Genomic DNA, 25,027 nt, shown 5'->3' on the forward strand with positions numbered 1-25,027 from the left:
CAGGATTCTAGGTGGGCGGTAGGGGGTTCTATGGCACAAGCTGAATCCTCCTTACATCAAGCACTGGTGGGCAGTAAGGAAATTTTACCATCAAGAAACATGCATTAGGGGGCGGTAGGTATAAAAAGGTTGACTATCCCTGAGCTAGATGGACCAGTGATATGACTTTGCACAGCCTGTGTGTTCCTATGTTTATATTACCAAATTACCAAAGTAATTTGCTGGCAGACCTAAAGAAATGATGGCAGTTAGATATTAAATTGTAATATATAGATACAATTTATTATATGAAGAGATTAGAATAGACCTATATATTGAGATGTGAACACCACAAAAAAGAACTCTGACCCAATTTGTGGCTGTAGTATCAGTGATTTTTTTTACTCCCCTTACACTGCTATTATAATTATATTTTAAAAAAATTTTTGGTCTCTAAGATAGCTAAACACTCAGACCTAAGCTGTCCTTCCTTTTACTGGCTGAAGTCCTTTCCCGAAGATGTACGTAGATGCTGTTTTCTTCCTCTCCATTAGCAGTCTTCACTGAGATAATAGCTAGGAGGGAGGTATGAAGAAACTCCACCTCTTTTTGCCTACCCCAAGTGGACTGACCAAATGCATTTTCAAGAATATCAGATGAGCATTTTTAAGGAGCCACCAAAATCAGATGGGGTGGCTGGGTTTCTTAAGCAATTTGACCTTCATCAGAAATAGTATTGCTGCCTAATTTCTCTGGTCCCTTTCAATCCAGGTAATCTCTGTAAGTCTTTGTTTCCTTGTTCTGGTGTGTGATGTGGGAAGAGGGATAGAAAACAGCTTTTCTTGGTGCAGAATAATAAAAGGTGAAACATTCTTCTTTATGGAAAACAATGTTTTAACAGAGAAGAGAATATTGTACACAACTGTGTTGTGTTTTGTGGTCTAGCTCCTACTTTTAAAAAAGCATATTTCAAAAAATCTGAGCTCAGCCTCGGTTTGAGAACAAAGGTTTGACAGCCAGGAAAAATGTCTCACACAGAAGAGGCAGACAGCAACACTGTCTCCGCTATGCAGAATCCTCAGCTGAATCCTTATGCTACTTTGCTGGAACCACTCAACCCGCTTTTGTGATTTACCTGTAGGTTAATCTGTTTCATATTCAATTAGTAGTTACTGTTAGGTGTATGCTAGATCATCTCTTATCTCTGTAGCAGTCCTGAATATAGCATATCTCATTCTTATTCTTACCAGAAAAAAGCAAAAAGACTGCTTTTTAACCAAGGGATGTAAATTGATAGGAGTAAATGCTAAGGAGCTGTATTTATTTCCCCTTCATTTTTAAGGTCTATGGTTCATTTAATAAATTTGACATATGCTTCTAAAGCAGACCAATAGATCTTTGTCATAAGACACTGCTGGCAGGATCTCTGTGCTGAATTACTATTGCTTTTTTAAAAAATAGAATGAGGGAGTTAAATTGGTAGTTTGTTTTCTGCAGAACATTGCTGAATAACAAACAGAAAACATTCTGAAGATTCGGTTGTATTATCAGCAATACGCCATGTGTGGTGAAGCGGCTGTGTGGGTTTCTGACAGCACGGAGAGTGTTATGGTATCCATCATGCCTATTAATGCATGGATGTTAGATTAGATGTGATGGGCGGAGGATGTTGTGAAACCATTTCCTTGAGGGGAAACTCCTTCAAAGGAAGCAGTATTTTTTCATAGGAGGCAGTGTTCTAGTTACTCCTGTTCTAGGGCACAGCTGTGTAAAAAGGGATGTGCTTGACTAGACAAGGCATTGTGAGCTTTCACCTTTCTCTGAACTTAGTGAGAATTGACAACTCTTTGTGCTGAATAGAATTGGACATTTTAGTTTTCAGAGCTGGTTTTGTCAGCAACGGTTCAGCAGAAATATATGGAAGGGAAGGCTTTGGATTACAGTATTTGCATGTCTTTTGTCTAACCCTAGTGATCTCTCTGTCTCTCAGTCTCAGTCTCGTCTTTAAATGGGCAAGTTTTGTGAAGATGATCCAGGACAGATGGAGAAGGGTTGAAGCTTAGTGGTAGGGCACATGTTTTCCATGCAGTTCAGTCCTTGGCATCTTGAGGTAGGAGTGGGTGCAACTCTTGACTGAAAATCTGAATAGCCATTGCCACTTAGTGTAGACAACACTGAGATTTGATGTTTTGCATGTTCCTAGATAATATGCAGAATAGTGTTCCTGTTCATACTGTACTTCTATTAAATATCTTGCAGTATCGTTCTGCTTTTATTTTTTAAAGAGGTGTGCCTCATCTATTCTCTATAAAAAATATCTTCCTTTTAAATATTATTTGCGCACACAATAGCCAATTCAATATATGTGATAAAATATAACAGTAAACTGAGAGGAGAACAGGGTAAATCCATTTACATACAACTTACTTCCCAGGCAGTTTGCAAGGCTATCTTTTTTTTTTTTTTTTTTAGTTATTGTTTGGGGTAGCCAAAGCAGCATTTTAATCAAATAGGATTCAACTTTTCCTTAAATTGTCACTTTTGATGATGCAGCTAAATAATAGACTAGACCGAATTTCTTTACCTAAAAATACATACATACTCCAGGCAGAAGAAAATAACTTGCATAACAGAAGAAAATAACTTGCATAACTTATAATTTTAATTATTTATTTCATAAGATGTATATATCACTTGATTGTAAAAATCCTCAAAGTGGTTTACAAAAAGATAAAACAAGAAACTAAAAAAAAAAAAATATTCACAACCATACTTTAAAACATACAGCAGTTAAAATACTGAAATAGATTAAAATTACCTCATTGCTAAGCATCAAGCAACATATATATACCCTTTGGCTCACAGGTATTTTGGGACAATGGTCAGATGATTTCTAGGGAAGCATAGTTTGGAATCTCACTAATGTATAGGTTCTGTCTGGTGAGAAGAATACCAGAATGCTCAGATTTATGAGATCTTAATAAAACTGCTGTGTTATGGGCAGTCTATGAAATCTATTCTAGTTTACTAACCAGCCTTCCTGTTTAGGCACTTATGTTGTGTAACTTACTGAGGAAGAATGATTTCACTTTCTCCTTAGATCCCCCCCCCTCCCCAATTTTGGAGATCTAGTAGCTCTTCCCAACATGCCTGTTGGAATCGTCACTATGTTAGATCCCAGAGTTGTGCAGGATGTGGCATCAATGCACTCCACTAGGACCGCTGAGCATATATATGGAAAGAGTTGCTACTTAAACCTCAAAACCAAATGCTTTGTGTAAGTGTGGAATATGCATGATGAGTTGTGTAGGGTGGAATTTATACCAGGTTTGGAGTATCCTGATTCCAATCTTCTCCCAATATGCTTAAATTAAGGGATGACTTCCTTCATTTTAATTCCCATTGGTAGTGTCAGACGACGGCTGTATTTCTGTGCAGTGAAAATATGGTCTTTAGAAACCTTTGAGATGGGAAAATTTGGTGTCACAGCACATAACAATACTGTCTTGTGAGTACCTTGCCAAATGTAAACTAGTTTTGTTCCACAGGTTCAGTGGGCCTAAAACACTTAGAGTCTTAGATGTAGAATGAACTGCCCCGTGGGAAGTACAGTATTCAGGGCTGGAAATGTTTGATTGTAAAACACCCTTCTTTCTAAACAGGCATAATTTCTGCAGCAGCTAAAACCAATCTGCAAGGCTCTGCTCTGGCTGCAGCTACAGAGCAGCACAATGACCACATTGAGAGTAGCTGGGGAAGCCCTCCTTCCTTGCTGGCTCTGTAAATGCAGCTCTTTCTCTGTGAAAAGCCCTGACATCAGCTACTGGAAAAAATCAGAGGACTTGTGTCATGGAACAGTGCTGAGGAACTTGCTTGAGCAGGGTCTGAATGGCTGGACTGTGGCTGAAACTTAAGTAGCAAGACTTTTACACTTCCACCCCCTCTATCTTCAGCCTTTCTCTAACCCTCTTGCTGAGACAGATATTAATCTATATGCTTGAAGCCTGGCTTGGAACAAGAGCAGCACTGTACTTTGTTGCTGGCAATATATGTAAAATAAAAATGCACCTTGCTGTTTGAGGCTGCTGAGAAGCTTTGGAATCTCTTAAGTGTTTGAGTGGGTTGCAGAGAAATTGGGTGAGAATGTGAGAAGCAGACTTTGAACACAGCATCTAGGGTTGCACCATGGTGGCTCTGGCTTTTAGTTTTTCCTGAAGGGGTACAGTCTCATCATGGTATGCACATATAGGGCAGAAACAGTAGCCTGATGCACTGATTTCCCAATCGAGCTTAAAGCCCATACTTAGATTTAGTGGGCACAGCAACCTCTTAAAACAATGGCTACTCTTAACTTTCTCTATCAATCTTAGATATTGCATTTCGCCAATAAGCCCACAGGGCAGTTGGATCAACAAATTAAAATACAATGAAAACAATTTCATAACTCTAAGGTACATTAGGAAAAAGCAGCATTAAATTATTTTTCACTTCCGTATGCATCCCAACAGTGTGAGATCAGCTATCAAATCTTTACCCTACCCCTCCTCCGAAAGCCTGCAAAAAGCAATTTTTATTAACCAGTTTTCTGAAAAATATATATAATGAAGAGGCTGGGTACATCTCAGTGGGGAGGAAGTTGCACAGATGTGGAACCACCACAAAAAATGTCTTTTTCTAGGGGCCTGTACTATGTACTTTGTACTGTGCAGGGACTACTAGGTCAGTCTCTTCTGCAGATCCAAAGGCACAGGCAGGTTATATGGTTAGATATTTGGGCCCAGGCTTTTAAGGGATTTATGCAAGTGTAAGCACCTTGAATTGGACCCAGAACACAATTGGCAACCAACAGAGCTGCTGTAAAATGTGGTTTATGTGTGTTTGACCTGCTGTCACCATCATGATCCTAGCTGCCACATATTAGCATCCTTGCATTTTCTGGATTGTTTCCATGGGCTACCCCATGTACAGTGGTACCTTGGGTTAAGTAGTTAATTCGTTCCGGAGGTCCGTTCTTAACCTGAAACTGTTCTTAACCTGAAGACCACTTTAGCTAATGGGGCCTCCTGCTGCTGCCATGCCACCGTAGCATGATTTCTGTTCTCATCCTGAGGCAAAGTTCTTAACCCGAGGTACTATTTCTGGGTTAGCGGAGTCTGTAACCTGAAGCGTATGTAACCCGAGGTACCACTGTACTGCATATTACAACAGTTCAACCTGGAGTTAACAGAGCATGGTGACTAGCCAAGCTGTCCTGTGCAGAAATTTTCACTGTAGCATATAGTTGGAAAAAATATTATGAACTGGTTGGTTGTCTGCCTGTTCCCATAGTATCTAGTTGTTTATTTTAAAAACTAAGTCACATTGGCCACATGTCTCTTGGTATTTAAATTAAAAATGAATAGTACATACAAAAAAATTCTTAACACATTTACTGTATTTATATTTAGACATGCCTACTACTGAATTTGATAACACTGTGAAATCTGAAATTGGATGTTATAACTTGCCTCAAGTTCTGAGTTCCTTATATCATGAAGTTTAATGTTATTGCATTGAAGGTGGAGACTAGAAGTGTTTGTAGAACAGCCAGAAATCTAAAGCAAATAATACCGTGCATCATTTTCTCATGAGTCACTTTTTGGCTGTGTCTGTTGTCCTATTCTTCTACTAAAAATGTTTTTGTTGGTTTATGTACATGGAATTTGGGAGCAACTCTGGCAGTGTATATCAGCTGGTCATTCTCCTAGGCCAGAGCTTTTCAAACTTTGCATGTTGGTGACACAATTTTTTAACATGCATCATTTTGTGACACATTAAATCAGTTTTACTAGTAAACCAGAGGTTGAACTAACCCATTTCCAGCCCCAGGAGGAGAGCAGGGAGCGTTCACTTGACACACCTACACACTGCAGCCGACACACTAATGTGTCGCGACATAATTTGGAAAGCTCTGTCCTACGCTGACAGGTTTTCTCCAGTCTGTGTCATACAAATCCTGTTGTCATTATTGGAACTGTAGTATAGCGGTTTCTTTAAGAATTGTGTTTCTCTCACCTAAACCCAAAGCAATGCTTTAGTGAGAGCAAGAAGTATGAAACTGACTAGCTGCTTTATATGTAGTATCTGGAGAAACAGCAGAGGTGTAATCACTGGATGTGAATGTAAATCTAAAAAAACTCAAACCTAAATTGAATCTCATTGCTGTAGTTTGCACCAGTACTAAACACAGTTCTGCCTGAATCATCCATATGGGGTTGATATATTAGTAAAAATGATTGTCTTCAGCAGACTTGCATGTGCTGTGAATGTTATATAAGTGGACTGAGAAGAAGAAACTCTTTGCATAACTAAATCTTTCTATTTTGTTTAATGGACATATTAAAATCATATTTGGTTTAATATGCGTTGTTCTGTGTTTTGTGGAATATCTCAGAGATTACTGAATTATCCTTTTTAAGGAAGGTGGTCAGGGTCTAGCTTGACTATTTTCATTAAGTGAGCACTAAATAAAAGAATTTTATACTGGAAGGTATAAATGAGGCATTATTAGATTCTACTTTTCAGTGAATGAGCTGAATATGTGAAGGATTGTGTGAGGTTTCCCTGTGATCAAGACTTGCTGGCTGCCTTGCTTCCATATCCCTTCTCTCTCTCTCTCTCTCTCTCTCTCTCTCTCTCTCTGTGTGTGTGTGTGTGTGTGTGTGTGTGTAGAACGAGAGACTGGGAAAGCTGGCCTGCAGCCCAGGAGCTTCCGGGAATCTATCACAGAATCCCTTTGGAACAGTTCTCCCCTTGACATATGCAACATTGTTTGGTGACTGGCATTCTCATGTAAGAAAGACTGAGGCTATGGGAGATAAGCTTGGAGTTTATTCTCCCAGAACTGCATTTTGGAGTGTTTACGTCCTCAGGCTTCTGAACAAATCTGCCCTGGTTAACGGCAGATGCTTTGCTGCAGCATGGGGGTGGGGATATTATAGAGAAATGTCAATGGTTTAAAACAGCTGCTTCGCTGTGCAGTAATGTTGTATAGCTTGAACCACCTTCATGAAGGTAGATGTATATAGAATGAAGTGAGTTGCCCTACAGATTTACTTGGTGTGCAACAAGTACTTACACACCTTTCTAATTGGTGTTTTTAATAGTAGTAGTCAAAATATGTAGTTGCTAAAAGTAATTACGCCAAGCTCTGTGAGGTTACTTTGAGGTTTGTGTGTGGAGAGAAGCAACAGAGGAATGATAGAGCTATGCTAGAATTCTTATTCGTGTGATTCTTAAATGTCTAACTATTCTACGCTAATTTTTATTTTATTTTTTATATTTCAGGTTTCCCCTCAAAAAACCTACAAGGTGAGTGTTTGAGAATTTGACTACTTACATACTACCTACAATATTCTCTTCATAATCAAGATAATATTGGCAGACTACCATACTTGCGCAGACAAGTGAGCTCTTGGATCCAGCTCGGTGCTTGTGTGTGCTTAAGAGTTCCAAGGGTTATTTACGTATCAGAGATGGATCTGCAACTGCATGAAGTTGGCTTTTCTTAGGCACACATTGCCTCCCTATGTACAGGCAACTCCCCATTTTTGTGCAGTCTACTTGCATGTGACCGTGCACACACATGATGTTGGGGACCTGAAAATGGGGAGCATCCAAGAGAGTCCTAGTGACTTGCAAGAAGTCCCTCACCAGAACCCGAAGAGGATGTTCTGTTTGGTCTCCTTGTGAGCTGGAAGCACAGCAGGGATTTATTTAGGGTGCTAAGCCTTCCCACCTAACAGCTGATATGTGGGGTAGCGCAGTGGCCACTACTGTTTCCCTGCACATTAGCTGAGAAAGCCCCGCTGCCCCTCTGGTTTATGCAGGGGTGTGTGTCTCTGCATGAGCTGGAGGGGCAGCAGGGCTTTGTTGAGCTGTTAGGTGGAAATGTTGAATAGCCTCAGCAGATCCCCACTACCCCTCCAGCTTGCCAGGAGACCTTCCCTGGAGCCCAAAGAGGACATCCTCTTTGGGCTTGGGGGGGGTGTCTCCTCACAAGCTACTAGGATTCTCCAGGGTGTTCCCCATTTATGCACATTTCACCGATCTGTGTGGAAGCACGCAACGTACCCCCAGCATAAATGGAGAGTTCGTTGTATCAATAATGTGGAAAGCCCAGCACTTGTTAGTGTAGGGCTAGGAATCAATCAGAGTTTTTCCATGCAGAAAACTTCGGCACAAAATTGACACTCTCCCCCACCCCGCCCCAGTTTATCTTTGGGTTTGTGTCTCCTGTGACGTCTTGCACTGGAAGGCAGGAATTAGGCACGTCTTCCCTGTCTTCAGGTGCTGTAGAACAAAATGGCTGAGATTACCATAGCTGTGACCATTTACAGAAGACAAAACTTGAAGGTAAATAGAGTGTGGTCAACTTCATACCCTCAGTTGGGTATTGCAACTTCACAACTTCAGCTCAGCTTTATATAAAACCTTTAATTTTAAAAAATAATATTCTCTGCAGATTTAGACAGCAGAATAGAAGTAGCAGCAAAATTTTACTCCTCTACTAGATACATGTGAGGAGCTGTGCAGATTTCTTAAATTCTGCAGGGTCATTTGGTGTTTATGATTTTATAGTATCTGTTGTCTTGGTTGATCCTCCATCTTTGCTTCTTTTTGTTTTGCTTCAGACATGGCAGCATTCTGAGCAGAGAGTCTCCAGCAGACAAGAAGCAGAAGGTTGAACGCTGCGTCAGTGCCCAGGACTTCGACCCTACAGGTAGATTCCTCATAGCCTCCCACACAACTCATTGCTTCACAACAAAGAGCTTTTAGAGTGAAAAAGTGACCTAACTTTTTCCATAGTGTAACATTAAGAAGCCACTGCTGCCTTTCTTTTTCACAGTGATTGCATAATTTTAGATATCCCCTTTTCACAAGTTGAATTCCCCAATGTTATTAACTGTTGTGTTCTTCAGTTATGTAGATAACGACTCCAGTAGTGATAGGTGGGTGAGTGGTGGTGGCAGAATCTTTGGCCAAAGCAAATATGATGGACTTCTGTTGTTACCTGTTCTGTTTGATTTGATTTCTTTTATTTTAAGCCTATTTGGAGAGAAAGGGCTATTGGTGGAGCACACATATTCTAGTGGAAGAGGTGTTTTGAAACCTTGGAACCAAGCTATTTGAACTATGTGTTGAATCTCCAAATATTTCAGCTTTTGAATAAGTCTTCTGTGGCTGCATTTTTTTAATTGGACCAGTGGTCTGCTCCAGCACTCCTTCTATACTCAAAATTGTGGTTGCGTTTTGGAAACACTAGAAGATCCAGTTGTACATCCTATGTCATTTATCCCTAAGGCTTTAGGAAACAATTATTTAAAGCAGCTGCAGCCCGTAACTATGCAGGTGCCAGTCTTGCTGATTTGGCACAACTGCAAGCTGCATGGGGATTATGCTGATCTGCGTGCATATTTCTGCAATGCAAAGGAGAAGACCATATAACTAGCAGTCATCGCCAAAATGGGTATTACTGAGGGTTTTGTTGTACAAAATCCTGCACAACTTTGCATCTCTTATTCCACTTAACCTATTTTTAGGACAACATTATTAAACCACCAGTATTTGGGGACCTCCCTTTGGTAGGTTTTATAGCTATTTTTTAATAATCTAAAGCTGACTGCAGCACATGACTGGTCTAGATAAATTATTGGTTACACTTAAGGCTATTCTTTGTCTGTGGAGCGAATTTTAAACATCATCACTTGGCTTTGTGACCTGAAGAACTTCTTTTCAGTCTCCTGAGTGAAGTTGTACTTTCTCATTTTGTATTTTTATAAACCTTTAACTGGACATGGCTATTCACTTTCTTTCTTTTTCCCTATACTTGTAGACCATCTATGTTGCATTCAGAGTCTATTGCTGTCTTGGAAATTAGTCTGCATGTGGAGGTTCCACCCACCCCAACCTACTAACCCAGTGACTGCTGTGTGCTCCTAACTGTATGACTGGCTTGCGGGTGAGCCTCTTGGCCCCATGTGTTGTGTTGCTTCTTGTCTGTGCACCATACTGTTTAGCCTGTTATTTCCCCAAATCATGCAGCAGGTAAGAGGTGACTCTGAAGGTTGCAGAATGTGATATGCAAAGATAGGTCAATCATCTTCATGCTGGCTGGGTTCAAGCATGTTGGGCTTGAATTTTGGAGAGCAGGATTCATTGTCTAGTTAAGCTGTGGTCTATGCTGGGTTGCTATAATTGTAAATATAATCATTATATATATATTTATTTATATAATAACTTATTTCCCCTTTTGTAAAATTGAAACAGTTGTAACCTATTTCACTGTTTGTTTACGAGGGTGAGTGAAAATAGAAATATCTATCCATTACTTCATTTGCCCTGCTTAAAACTACTTACTTGTCACAGGAAGGATGTACTGCCCATTTTTATGTTACAAGTTCATCCCATTTCTAAGAGTGTGGGCTGGTACCAGTTCTTTTTTGTGAAAGTATAACATGTAAATTTGCATCCACAACATTCTGATTGTAGGTGTTCAGGATTCTTTCACCTTTGTATCCTAAGTTGTAGTGACGATCTGTTCCGACTGCCATGAAACATTATGTGATTCTAGCTTAAATAGGGAACTTGGGTAGCAGGGCTGGAACAAAAATATTTCACAGACAGTTAGATTCAAAACTTGATGCCATTCCCCAGAGTGGTGGGAGCAGCCCGTTTATTATATGGTGTTTTTATAGAGTAGGGCCTGGATGTTGATCATATTAAATACAATTCAGTAGTTGATATAGAAAAGAGAGAGCTGGATTGTGTTAACATTTTCTTCCTTACAAGAACCTTACAGTGTGATGTTACCTGTATTGTTCAAACCTCTGGTATTCACATTCTGATTTCAAAATGTTATCACCTCTGTGTTGCTCATACCTTGTTTGTGTTTTGCATGCATTAACCCAATTATACAAATCATTCTGACTTTTATGAATTTTTTTTCATGTTGGTCTCCATATTTCCTATATCTTTTTCTCCTGCTTTCGTGCAGATAGCTCCTCCAGGAAGACAAAGTGTAGCTCGGAGGAGAGTAGATCCGAGACGTATGGTAAGCTGAAGCAGCCACTGCAGCCTTGTGCCTTTGTTCAGTGTGCTCTGTGCTGTTGTTCTGTGTGCCCAAGGCCTCTGCCCTTTACCTGCCATGCATGGCTTATTCTGCAGCAGGGAAAAGGACTGAGCTTTTTAATGTGGCTGCTGTGTGCAAGCTTTTGGCAGATGGACACTAACTCGCGTAGTAAAAGCCAGATGTCTTTTATTTTGTCTTCATTTCCTAATAGGAATCCTTTTTAGGGGTTGGAATATTTAGGAATCAGTGTCAGCTAATAGCAGCTTAGGGACGTGGGTGGCACTGTGGTCTAAACCACTGAGCCTTCGGCTTGCTGAATTCCTGCAACGGGGTGAGCTCCTGTTGCTCGGCGCCAGCTCCTGCCAACCTAGCAGTTCAAAAGCACCCCAAAAGTGCAAGTAGATTAATAGGTACCGCTCCAGCGGGAAGGTAAACTGCATCTCTGTGCGCTGCTCTGGTGTTGGTGTTCCGTTGCACCAGAAGCGGCTTAGTCATGCTGGCCACATGACCCGGAAAAACTGTGGAGCGGAAAAACACCAGCTCCCTCGGCCTGTAAAGCGAGATGGGCACTGCAACCCCAAAGTCATTCGCAACTGGACTTAACTGTCAGGGGTCCCTTTACCTTTACCTAATAGCAGCTTAAAGGTTTGTGAATAGGTTGAGTTACAGACCATACAGGATATGGTACTGATATGGATGTATTTGCATTTTGTTTGAAGGAAATTACAGTCATTTCACTTTCCAACTGTTTGGGCATCTCTTGCTGAATTTTCCTTAGAGAAATGGATATTCTTACCATACCTAAGATTGACAGCTAATTGCATAGAACCATTAGAACAGCATGGGTAGTTTTGTAACTGAAAATATTAAAACTTCAGTTAACCTTATAATAGGCATGCTCCACATCAGGTATAATTTCTACCCCTTAATTTCTGTTCTGCTACTTGTCTTGTGAATGATCAGACCTTTTAGAAATGGGTAAATCCAAAACTGTTAAGATTCTTTAATATCAGTGTTCCTACCTCTTTCCTTGCCTAGATTCCACCACCTCCTTATATGTATGTTGGCACAAAACCTTCTGATAATGATCTCAACTTGAACTCTGTATAATCACTTGTTACCCTGTGTCACTGTTGTTTTTTTAGCACTTGAATTCTTTTCAAAGCCATTTCTTTCTAGATAAGTTGTTTCAGTTTCTAGCTTTAATGCACTTTGGAAGAAACCTAATGCTTTCTCTAGAAAAATAACAAATTAAAGGGTCCAGTCTTGTTATGATTTATGTACTGGTTTGCTGAACTAATTGTTCCCTGCTGCAGAATTGTCCTCATCAGTTTTGCTATGCTGAACTGCTCTGTGGGATGGAATGGACAGTGAGGCATGGTTTTTGTTATTCGTTCCAAACAATGCATATGCAAACTCTCCACAGCTAATTTATTCTTGTGTGGTTCCTTATAAAGGAATTTAAGTAGCATCCATAGTGGTAGCTGCTGAACCCTCTAAAGCAGTGGTTCCCAGTTTGCTATGTACTGTGGACCCCCTGTTTTTCAAAATCCAAGCCAAGGACTCCCTACTTTTGAAAATTCTCATATCTCTATGGTAGCTTTTGTTATGTGAATGATACCACAGACCCCTTGGGTAGATTGTGCAGACCCCCTGGGTTCACAGACCCCCATTTGGAAACTACTGCTCTAAAGCAACCTTGGCCAACCTGGTGCCCTCCAGAGTTTTGGACTGCAATTTGCGTTGTCCTTATCCAACATGGCCCTAACAAATAGCTTGTACAGTGGTGCCCCGCAAGACGGAAAACCCGCTAGACGAAAGGGTTTTCTGTTTTGGAGGCGCTTCGCAAAACAAATTTCCCTATGGGCTTCCTTCGCAAGACTAAAGCCCATAGGGAAATCTCCGGGACAGCGGGAAAGCGCAGCGCGTCTTCCCCACTGTCCTCGGACCTCCTCCGAAGGCTGGCGGCAGGGCGGAGAGACCTCCTCCCGCCGCCAGCCTTCGTTTCTCCGCTATTTTGAAGGCAGGCGGGGGGGAGCAAAGACTTTCGCCCCCCGCCGGCCTTCAGAAGAGGTCCAGGACCTCTTCTGAAGGCCGGCGGGGGGCGAAAGTCTTTGCTCCCTCCTGCCTGCCTTCCCGGGAGAGCGGAGAAACGCAGCGTGTTTCTCCACTGTCCCGGACGGCTTTTGAAGGCAGGCGGGGGGGGGGGGAGCAAAGACTTTTGCACCCCGCCCGCCTTCAGAAGAGGTCCTGGACCTCTTCTGAAGGCTGGCGAGGGGCAAAAGTCTTTGTCCCCCCTGCCTGCCTTCCCGGGGGCTTTTAAATCGCCCCGGGACAGTGGAGAAGTCCCCCGCTGTCCCGGGGCTTTTTAAAATGCTGGCGGGCGGCAGCGGAGGCTTCGCTCCCGCCCGCCAGCATTTTAAGATCGCCCCGGACAGCGGAGAAGTCCCCCGCTGTCCCGGGGTTTTTTAAAATGCTGGGGGTGGGAAGAAAAGCCCTTGGTCCCCCCCCCCAGCCTTCAGAAGAGGTCGGGGGACAGACTGTCCCCGGACCTGGTCTGAAGTCAGTTTCCATATGAACGCATTAATTGATTTTCAATGCATTCCTATGGGAAACCGTGCTTCACAAGACGAAAAACTCGCAAGAAGAAAAAACTTGCGGAACGAATTAATTTCGTCTTGCGAGGCACCACTGTACTTCTCTTTGAAGTACTGTAGAAGAGCTGACTATATTGATGTAATCTCCTTTGGGAGAGGTTTTCCCCCTCCCCTGCAGCTATTTGCATATCCTTCTGCTATGTACAAAAAGGAGGAATAACAATATTGCTACCTTAGAGGTCAGAAGAAATCCCAGTGCTAGTTGTATTGAATACTGGTCTAAGTATCATTCAAAACTTCAGTAGTGGAAACTTTCCACTGCCATCAGTTTTTCTGTGAAGTAACCAATTAATCTGTCTTGATTACAGGAAATGTGTTGCCTTTTGGGATCCATCTTAAATTTAGTTTCCCCTGCCTTTACTGTGTGCCTTGGCTTTTCATGAATGTATAGTGAAACATGATTTCCTAACCCAAACCTTTCTGCTTCCTCTCATACTTCCTGCAGAAACTCTGTCTTTGGTTAGGATTTATCTGTGTGGCTCCCATTCCTTTCCTTTATTTTGCTGTGCTGGCTCTCTTCCTCCCCTCCCCCCTCTTCCTACTGGTGGTGTAATTTGTGTGGAAAAGTTTGCAATATTTGTTTTGGATGGGGTCAAGCTATTTAAGAGCCTGCAAGTGGAGAATGCTATGCTTTATACGACTGCAGCCTCTTTTGCTTGTCTTTGGATATTACTGAGGAAATGTCTTGAACAGGTAAAATTGATTAGAGGTGTTGCAGTTACCCTTTTAAGGTGAGAGCTGTTGAGATGCCTGTTTTGAATGAGAGATAAGTTCACAATCCTTGATTGCTTATGAAATGAGATATAACATAAAACATAAACAGGGACTGTGGTTTTAAACTCCTGGATAATACAATATGTGTTTTGCATTCTACTTTTTAAATATCACCAGTTTCTCATATATTCAGCTGATAAAGACTAAACATTATTTTTTTCTATTTTGGAGAAATAGCTCCATAGCAGAGTTTGGTACCTTCACATTGAATCTCTGTGTTGTGGTGACTATTGCTGTGGTCTGTTTCTCAATACCGGTAATTTCAGACATTTAAGAGGTTCAAGGAATGAGTATTGATATCAGGTTCTTTGCATAAATTGTAGTTTTTGTTCCAGGAAAGCTTAGCCAACTCATGTTCATGGCAGATAATTTGGGGGTCGAGGATGACTCAATTAGACTTTGTTGACCCTCCCCTGAACAATATTCTCTGTTCAGCTTTATGAATTTTTGCAAAACATTTGTGCTACATAAAACTAAATCTGAGATTCTTAGTCCTAAAATCTTTTTCTATATTTTTTGGGGGGATGGGGAGCTTACATGTCTATATTTTATAATGCCAATTTTTTTCCTGTGGCCTAAATGGATGCTAAAGGAGTCTATATATATTGTACTGCTCCTTTCCCTCATTTTATGCCTTCTACATCCTTGCAGTTGTAGTAAGAACAAGGAGCAAAAATGATCATGGATGCTGCCAGCTGTGTTACATCCATAACAGTAACTTGAGCATAATAACAGCAGGGCTGACTGCTCAATGCCCAAAAACTGATGATAGCTGTTACTAAAGTGGGGGATGGAGTGGCGGAATAGGTGAATTTTGTACCAGATACCATAAGTAAAGGAGTGCTGTGTTGATTTTTTAAAAAATTACTGTGTCATCATTGGAAGAGAAGTTTAAGCGAATGCGCACAGGGTATGGATTTGTCTGACCTCTGCAATGGAATGTTAAAATTTGTAATTGGGAAGAGTTTTACTAGGAAAGTAAAAACCAAAAAATCTGTCATGCAATTTTTGAATGAAGTGGCACGTCCTGTAAATCCTGCTCTTTCCTTCCCTTTGGCATTGTATTTTGAAATGCGACTTAAGAGATACTAATCATATTAAAGAATTGGAGATGAGGAGAAGAAAGTGGTATCTTGTGCCATAAATGCAGGATACCACCTCTCTTTCAGTTGTGTCCTGGGAAACTTCACATATTACCTTGGCAGTGTGGTTGGACCAATGACTCAAACCACATCAGCATGCCTCCAGGCAATTGCCTCTTAGGTAAAACAATGCATAAGTTTGAACCTTTTTTTTATAATCCTCAGAATTTTTGTGGGAGGCTTTTTTTTTGCATTATCAAAATGGGACCAAACCTCATGGATGCCACTTCGCTCACCTGTACGGTGAGGTCCCTATACTGTTTGCTTCATAGAATAATGACAATAGCTTAATAGATGTTTGAAGCAAGTCCTATACCTATTGTATGTATGTATGTATGAATAAATAAATAAGTTGAGCACTGGAAAAATGGAATTGATTGAGTTCTACAAGTAGTGTGTGAGCTATTGCTACTGTAATAATAAGCTCAGAATGCTTGACATATTTCTACTGAAATAATTAGATGAGAATGCTGTAATACTGTTGAGTTGTTGCTTCTATACAGGGCTATGATTTTGGTTTTGCTTCTTCTCACCTATCCCATGTGTCATTGTCCAAATAGCTCGTTGTACTGATAGAAATGCTGGTATTCTTTTACCGAACGCTTGAATTTTGATTTATTGTTACATGATTCTTATGTCAAGCCAGTTGGCCAATTACCTGAAACAGAATTTTACCTCAGGATTTTTACTCCCCCAACCCCCGCTGCAAGGAAACAGCTGGACTAATAGCCTGACTTGGTTATAGGGCTGCTTCCTACATGTACTGCAGCATTTAAAAGACAAGCAACAAATATCCAAGGAAAAAGCAATCTGTAAAAACAGTACTTAAATAAAATATTTATCATTTTCATTTATATACATTACAATTATTCAACAAACATTCTAACATTTCAAACTTTGACTCCCTTCCCCCTCTTTCTGTGGTTCTTTGCATTTATTTTCATCATTTCCTGCATATCTTAACTTACTCTTTTATTCATCTATCCTCATAAATATCTCATAAACATTTTTGAAACTGCAGGTTGTAAAAACAGTATTTAAGAGAAGTTGGGAAGATGAATTAAGGATTTTCTATGAGGCAAAGCTTTAATGTTGCTTGCTACTTGCTTGTGCAATCTACTTTTGATTGAAAAGCAATGGCAAACTCTCAGCTGATTCTGATAAATCTGGATTGCATCCAGTATGATTAAAGTTTTATACTGAACTTCAGATGTATAACCAGAAAGATAAAAATCTGTGTGCCTAGAGAATGTGTTGCCAGCCCATTCATTTACTTGCATGGAATTCCAAGTCACCTATGGAGTTCAGGTGAATCGTGAAATACAATACTATATTCAGTGCCACCACTTGACAGACATTCATTCTGGCCTTCATTTGTCAAACTGTTTGGCAGAAGGCGGTTTTTAAAACTGGTTTGCTATGAGGCCAGTAGCCTGTGTTTTCTGTTGGCTAGAGAAGAGGGGAACCTCTCCCCACCCTCTGCAATCAGCCTAGAAATGGAGACTAATTACAGATAGGCCAGTCAGTGAGTTCTGTGGCTTTATTTAAAAGGTTAATTTTACATTACAGCTTTTAATGCTTTACCAGGCTATTTGTGTTTAAAAAAGGTACGCTTTTAGTGTGTGGTTTGTTCAGCCCATCTGAATATCTGGAGTGGGGTTATCCATTCTGCTTTTCTCCAGATGTTGTGAATTGCAGATCCCATCAGCCTAAACCAGCATGGCCAACGGTCAAGGTTGTTGAGAGTCGCATCCTCCATATGTTTTGGACTACCATTCCCACTTTGTATCAAATTTGGTAGCTTTTTGGTGGCCATTTCCCTGATATTGGGATGCTCTCCTTGAAATGTACAAACCTGAGGATGGTGAGCCTGTGCACATCTTTAGCAAGTGAAGCAGTTTTTATGGCAACTGTAGGTGCTATATAGAAAACATTGGAAAGAGAACAAGTGTGCAGAATCATTAAGTAGCCTGTTAACTTGGAAATGCAGGAAAAAAACAGTATAAATGTAAGAAACTGCAGAAAGAGGGGAGGGGAGTTAAAATATGATGTGGAATAATTCAAATTTATGTTTTGTGTTTGTTGTAAAATGAAAAGTATAATTTATTTATTTTCATAAAAAGAATCATTAAGTAGCCCTGTTCTCTAAAGATTATTGTTAGTTGACGATGTGGCTGATGTGCCAGTGTACTTTACCTTTCTTTACTATACCTCTGTGTCATGCAATCAATGTTGTAAGCATGGCCAACCTGCTGTAGTAATTACCTTGCTTATGACCTGCTCTCCCATTGTTGGTTTTTTCCTCCTTCCATGCCCACCCTGCAGCTTCCCTTTTGCACACATTTTGTAGGTTGCAATTATCGCTTACCAAAATGAGGTTCTGGCTTGATGCCTATATTGTGTCTCTCTCATTTTTTTCTTATGCAGGTCTTGTCCAGCGTTGTGTTATTATCCAGCGAGATGAAAACGGATTTGGGCTGACTGTCAGTGGAGACAATCCTGTCTTTGTGCAGTCCGTCAAAGAAGGTGACGATGCTTGTTCAGGGCAATTCCATGTATTACAGTTGTAGTGAACACATGTGTGTCTACTTGTACCAGGCATAGGCAAACTCCGGCCCTCCAGATGTTTGGGACTACAATTCCCATCATCCCTGACCACTGGTCCTGTTAGCTAGGGATGATGGGAATTGTAGTCTCAAACATCTGGAGGGCCGGAGTTTGCCTATGCCTGGCTTTTACCTTGTAGTGTGAAACATGAATATGCATGTTTCACATTACAGTGCATTCAGAAACATGGCAAAGAGAGCTTCCATTGACCCTTGTTATTAGCAGTTTATTTTTGTAGTGTACAGGTAAAATGAACATGATTGTTTTGTTTCACATTACAGATGTGCAAATAGGTCAAATATTGTAATGTGTATCCACTAAAATTCTAACATGCAAAAGGGCACTAAGTTTTCATATGAATTTTTGTGTTTGAGGAACAATACTCATGTAGAAAATAGCGTTCTCTGTATTTCGGTTGTGAATTCTGTATATGTGTGTGTGTGTATGTGTGTGTATAAAAAGGGCAAGCATAGAAAAAGAGGATGTTCCACATTCAACATGCAGTATATAGAATTTGTATTTGGGTATTCTGCCAAGTATATAAATCTCTTATGAAGTGATCATAAGTATGCTAGAGACAAAAATACAGTCCAGTAGCTAGTCTGTAGTCGATAGAGGCCTACATGAGGATAAAGCCTTGCTTTTTTGCATATTGGGAGACTAGTGCAACTCTAGAGACTGAATTGAAAGAAGTGCTTTATTGTCTTTGCTATGAAGGAAAGGAAGGATTGGTTGCTCTACTTGCAACCAATCACATTAGTTTCCTAGAATATATAGGCTCTTGGAATGGTAGGTTGCAAAGGCAGAATAAAGGCAGAATAAAGACTTGGATGCAGCTGCATGGTAACCTCCCACATTGTATATTTTGGCCCAAAACAGAAGCAGGTAGGGAGGGAGGTAGACAAGTGGACTGTCCTTTTCCTCCTTATGAAATCCAGCAAAGCAGGTTTTGTGGCTCATGCTGATGATGGTTTGGCATGGTCTGCAGTAGGGGACAACATGTGCCATTGGAACAGCATACATCAGGCATGTCCAAAGTCCATTTCGGGGGCCTAATCCGGCCCTCCAGTCGTTTAAATCCAGCCCCTGCGGCAGTTTATTTCCTGGGGTAAAATCCTAAAAAAACCTCAACAACTCCAATCATAAAAGAAGCTCAACAACTCCAACCCTTAAAAAAGCTCAACAACTTTGGTTGGCCCTTTGGTCGGCCCTCATGGCCCTTCACTTCATCAAATCTGGCCCTCTTTGAAAAAAGTTTCGACACCACTGGCATACATAGTCTTTACAGAAAGGGAAAGGTGTGTTTGGCTTGGACACTAGAGTAGAAGAACACTGGGAACAAAAATGTGTTGAGTTCTAAATGGCTGATTTTTCCCTTTAGATGGAGCAGCCATGCGGGCTGGGGTTCAAACTGGTGACCGAATTATTAAGGTGAGAACATTTAGTGTCATTAGAAGAGTAAATTGCTGCTGGAGAGTGACAAGAATGCTTCCGTGGTCGTCATCACAGTGTTTTGCCAAAATCTACCTCCCAGGAACATTTGAGACACTGTGTGTTTTTCTATATTTAGAATTGGCAATGAGCAAGAGGTATTTTTTTGCCAGATGCTTTTTTTTTTGTACAGCACTCTAGTTTCATAACCTTGCTTTATAAGCTGATGTACATTACACAAGGCTTCAATTTCATGTCTACAAAAAGGTCTTTAAGCATAGAGTTGGTGTTTGCATGTGTGTGTAGAGGAGGGCAGAGCCAGAATTCACTTCAGTTTCTCATACAGTCCTCCATCAAAATCACAAGCAAGTTTGGATTTGGATTTGATATCCCGCTTTATCACTACTCAAAGGAGTCTCAAAGCGGCCAACAATCTCCTTTCCCTTCCTCCCGCACAACAAACACTCTGTGAGGTGAGTGGGGCTGAGAGACTTCAAAGGAAGTGTGACTAGCCCAAGGTCACCCAGCAGCTGCATGTGGAGGAGCGGAGACACGAACCCGGTTCCCCATATTATGAGTCTACCACTCTTAACCACTACACCACACTGGCTAAGTGAATATTTGGCTCTAAAACAATCTAAGAGTATGACTCCAAAGGTTTTATCTGTTGTTAAATTGTATGTCTGATGCCTGTGATGAAAATCTTCTACTGTTTTAGTTCGATATTTCAGGGCATTCTTGTCTATCATGCTGTTGGAGCATAGTTCCTGTTAAAAGGCATGAAGGAAGTGAAATCAGTTTAGCTTTGTAGCATGGAAGACCCATGTCATGTACAATTGAAAACGCAAATTCACACAGCTATTACCTCTTCCTAGGTGAATGGGACTCTGGTAACTCACTCAAACCATTTGGAGGTGGTGAAGCTGATAAAGTGTGAGTAAACTAAGGACAAACTGCTATTGTTCTCCCTGGGCTGAATCATGGAGGTTGAACTGTCCGAGTTGAGCCAGGGGACAGTTTGTAATGGGATTCTAGCCATGATACTGCTTTATTACTGTCAGAAGGCATTGGGGTGCATTTCAGGATCATAGTATTAAATAGAATCTGGCATAATTTGGAAAACTATGAACCTGTGGGTATGAACCTTAAGACCTGCGGGTATAGGGCGGTATAAATTTTTTAATATATAATAATAAATATTTTTTTAAAACTCTCACAGTCTATGAGACAGTTAAACCTATTTGACTAGCAGGTGACTTCCGCTGCTTGTTTTGTTAAAAGCTAGGGGAGAAATTGCTTATCTGATAGTCCTTCACATTTAATTCTTCATCTTGTCAACATTATTCAGTTGATATTAAACCTGTGCTTGTCATGCTTAGTTGTCTTGATTCTCTGCACTATAGCTGAAGCAGGTGGAATGATCATATGACCAACTTCTTTAAACAGGGATTATTTGGCCCAGGACAACTCTGTGCTTCCTTGGCTCCTGTGGTACTGCACACATTGTTGGTGCTCCAGTGCCATAAGTATACATGTGGTGGGTGCTTGAGAAAACAGAAGGAATCTGCTTCCTCTGTTGCACCTTTTCTAATGTACACAATACCCTGACAAGCATCACACTTTAGGAATCCTGGGTCGATACTTAATGGCTAAAGTGGGTTTTGCTTGCTTGCATGTGTTCTCTCAGTTAGTAGTCTTGGCAGGTATCTTAGCATGAGAAGTTGGTTTTCTGAATGGATAGACTTTTTCCTCTCGGATCACAAGACCAAAAATAAATGGGATTTTGTCCTGTCTCTGCAGCGGGCTCCTATGTAGCACTCACTGTGCAAGGGCGCCCACCTGGGTCGCCCCAGATTCCACTGGCTGATTCTGAGATGGATCCAGTAGCATTTGGACATATGTCTCCCATCATGACATCTCCACACTCGCCTGGAACATCTGGAAACACAGAGAGAATTACCAGCCCGGTGTTGATGGGGGTAAGATCTAGCAGGTTTCGGGAGAAGTGGGTTAGACTATGTGGTATGAAAATGTCCTTTGTCCTGCCCCAACCACTCTAATGGTAATAAAGTCTTAAGTCCTGCGATGCATCTGATTAGTCTGCTACAATATATATGTCTCTACCTAGCCATATTGCCACAGAACTCAAATTGTTGTATTTATATGGAGGCATGAGAAAGAGGCAGAATTGGGATAGCAGTGGGTGGCACTGCTGTTGATCTGTTATGCTGCTGCTTGAAATAGTATTTTATCCAGCCCATCTGTCATCCATAAATTTGATTCTCTGCTGAAGGCAAGGAGAGAGGATCACATGATAATGAAAATGCAACAAACATGTCCCTGCTAAGAAATAAAATTAACCCAGTGATTGTGCTGTCTTAAATACAAAAATAAGTATGGATAACTTATAATGTGTTTTAACATACTGTGAGCAATTCAGAATACTTTGTAGAAGATCTATTTGAGAACAGTTGAACTTGCCTTGTAATTATGTTTTGCCTTCTCTTCCTATCAGGAGGAAAATAATATTGTTCATAGCCAGAAGGTGGATATTTTGAGGAAGATGCTTCAGAAGGAGCAGGAGAGGCTACAGGTACCAAAGAGGAATCTTTTGGAGAGAAAAAAGAATGCTGCTTCCTAAATCGGCCATTTAACCTGGTTTAACACCTGAATCCCAAGCACAGTGCAGGAATGATTGTACATTTGAAAGCTCTAAGATTAAGTCTGCATTGAATGTTTCTCAGGGAGGCATCTTCATGTTCCCTTAGAGCAGGGGTCAGCAACCTGAGGCCCATGGGCCAAAAGCGGCCCACAGGGTCATTTAATGGGCCCATGAGCCGCCCCCGAACCGAGCTGACTGCTTGGCGAGTCCCCGCACGCTGTTCTGAAGAGGCACAGCGCAGCTTGGGAACTCACTTCCGCGGTGCTGAAAATCGCATTGACGCAGACGCCGGAAATTGCGGGGGCATGTGCACAGACGATCTGGCCCACACAGGGATCTCCACTGGAGTGAACTGGTCCAGGCAGGGTAAACCTTGCTGACCCCTGCCTTAGAGAAACAAAAAGTCACAGAACCTCTGGAAGTGAATATTAGTGCAGTTTATTATTCTTAGGCAATGTTTCAAGTTAATTTATTTTCAGATTTGGGAGGCACATTGCCTCCTTATCCCAGCCATTACATTAACTTGAATCATTGGTTGCTAACATGGAGGGAAAGGGGACAAATGGCTATAGAAACCTGTATAGAGTTGTTTTTAGTCTTCAGTGTAATTGCAGAACTATGTGTGTATATATACAGTTTTTAGTAATTTTATGTCTGCCACATTTTTGTATACTACAGAGCACTTCACCAATTCAAACTAATTTATCTTTACAAGGCTATGGAGTCCTTGTCTGTGGCCTCCCAGTGACCTTCAGCCCTTTTTGTCTCCGACATTCTCTCACTGAACTGACTTCATTAGTAGGAATAGTATTTATTTATTTTTATTTCTTACAATTTAACATTCAATATTAAAAAACAGTGTAAAACAAATTACAGTCACAAGAATAAGGTGGGTGCTGAAAACGTGGCTTAATTAGTATTTGAAACTTGGCCTGTAAATAAAACCAGGGGATCATAATGATGGAATGATTCTCCAAATCTTTAAATTGTTTTAGTCCTTGCAAGAAGATTACGGCCGCACTCCCACTCCAAAACTGCTCAAGGAGATCCAGGAAGCCAAGAAGCACATCCCTCAGCTGCAGGAACAGTTGTCCAAGGCAACAGGCTCTATTCAGGTAATGGGAATGCTTGCAGTCTTGATCAGACTATCCTAGAAGGGAATGTTGTGTGGGAGGAGGAAACTGTTCCCAGCTCTGTCTGTGCCGGTTTGCACAAGCTTGCAGTGTTCTCTGAGTGCAGTAAATTAAAGTACACACAAGTTAAAGCTTGGTCTCATTTCTGATTGAGCTCATAGAAACTGATGATTGATGAGGAGATCATTATGCAGAGGATTTAAAGCCTTTTTATGAGTAATTACACACATACCTTGTTCAAATTGTTTAGTAGGGTTAAATATAGCTGTATGCAGATGCCTGGCCCTTTTGTAAAGTTTTGAGGATCCCTTAAATTAGAGGCCATGATGTGTTTTGCATAGTTCTCATCAGGGACCTGCAAAATTTTACATGTCCCTCTTCTGATATAGCTCACTCTTTTAAAATTTTTGTTAAAGCACCACTATATGGGGTGCTTGGTGTTTCTTACCCTTGTCTGTCTATTTACAGGATGGAGTTTTATCTTCCAAGTCTGTGGCAGAGTCTTTGCAGATCAGCGAGGTAGAGACTGAGAGCGGGGATGGGCTGAACAAAGGAGACTGCAGTTTTGGTGATGGCTCCCAGTTAAATAGTGACACAGCTGAGGTGAGCACTTTGCTTGAAGTAACATGTGACTTGATTAGTGAGTTTTGTCTTGGCCAGTATCTTGTATTTGGAAGGCAACCAATCCTCTTCTGATAGAAGCAAGTGAGACCCAGTTTGAAAGAGTTGTGGTGGTTTTAGTGTCCATGTCACTTGACATCTTCCTTAAAAATTGCTGTTTCTATCCTGTTTCTCCTGCCTTCCTCCAAAGAGTGCCAGGTGGCTTTATGTGCAATCTTATGAGGTGAGTTTGACTGACTTAGTGACTTGACCAAGATGACCCTGTGAGCCTCCTGGCCTAGCAGGAATTTGAACCCACCTTTTCAAGCCCAGTTTTGATCCCACAAATAATTCCTGCTTCTGTATTCTTCCTGTTGCCTCTCCTACCTTTCAGATGCTTAAGCTGTTAGTCTGCATACTTAGAAAGAAAGGTGTGAGGACAGAATCCAGTGTTGTGTGGAAGCCTGCTGTGTGAGTCTTCATTGGCAGCCTGGAGAAGGAGTGCCATATTTTTCAAGCCCGGGGTTTCCTGGCACGCACCCAGTTGCTGTGCAGAGAACAGCAGTGCTGGCCTCTCCTAGAGAACCAAGGGGAATAACAGTACCTTTCAGAACATGTTAGAAGCCATTTTGTGGTTAGAATGACTCAAACTTTTAGGGGCAATTTGCCATTAAAGGGAAGGGGCAGGAGCTTGATTCCTACCACAGACATCTCAGTCCCTTTCCAACTGTTTTTTTGTGAATTGAAATATTTGGGTAGGGCTCAGGGCAACCTAAACCATTGCATGCTAGCCTAGATTAATATATTTCCAGGTTTAAAGCAAGAGAACTAAATGCTATTTTCTCTTTTGGGTAGTGACTGTCTTACATTACATCACATCACTCCCCTCCCCTCCATCACCTAATTTTTTAAATAGTGACTTTTAAAAATCT

The 25,027-nt window shown here is 41.1% G+C and overlaps 1 protein-coding gene across 4 annotated transcripts in view; it reads left to right on the forward strand.

The window, feature by feature from the left end:
- The window catches only part of ARHGEF12 (Rho guanine nucleotide exchange factor 12), an 85,521-nt gene that overhangs the window by 23,550 nt on the left and 36,944 nt on the right, over nucleotides 1–25,027 (forward strand). For 2 of the 4 annotated variants that reach the window (XM_077919491.1, XM_077919490.1), the window contains exons 2-11: nucleotides 7,306–7,329; nucleotides 8,652–8,740; nucleotides 11,015–11,071; nucleotides 18,090–18,188; nucleotides 19,651–19,700; nucleotides 20,576–20,633; nucleotides 21,501–21,679; nucleotides 22,216–22,293; nucleotides 23,358–23,477; nucleotides 23,964–24,098. In XM_077919491.1, the coding sequence (XP_077775617.1) occupies nucleotides 7,306–7,329; nucleotides 8,652–8,740; nucleotides 11,015–11,071; nucleotides 18,090–18,188; nucleotides 19,651–19,700; nucleotides 20,576–20,633; nucleotides 21,501–21,679; nucleotides 22,216–22,293; nucleotides 23,358–23,477; nucleotides 23,964–24,098 (889 nt within the window). Of the gene's footprint in view, nucleotides 1–7,305; nucleotides 7,330–8,651; nucleotides 8,741–9,853; nucleotides 9,980–11,014; nucleotides 11,072–18,089; nucleotides 18,189–19,650; nucleotides 19,701–20,575; nucleotides 20,634–21,500; nucleotides 21,680–22,215; nucleotides 22,294–23,357; nucleotides 23,478–23,963; nucleotides 24,099–25,027 lie in introns of those variants that run through there. The other 2 variants (XM_077919493.1, XM_077919492.1) reach the window with 2 other exon arrangements.

Source organism: Podarcis muralis, chromosome 15 (genome assembly GCF_964188315.1).
Source record: "Podarcis muralis chromosome 15, rPodMur119.hap1.1, whole genome shotgun sequence".
NCBI lineage: Eukaryota > Metazoa > Chordata > Lepidosauria > Squamata > Lacertidae > Podarcis > Podarcis muralis.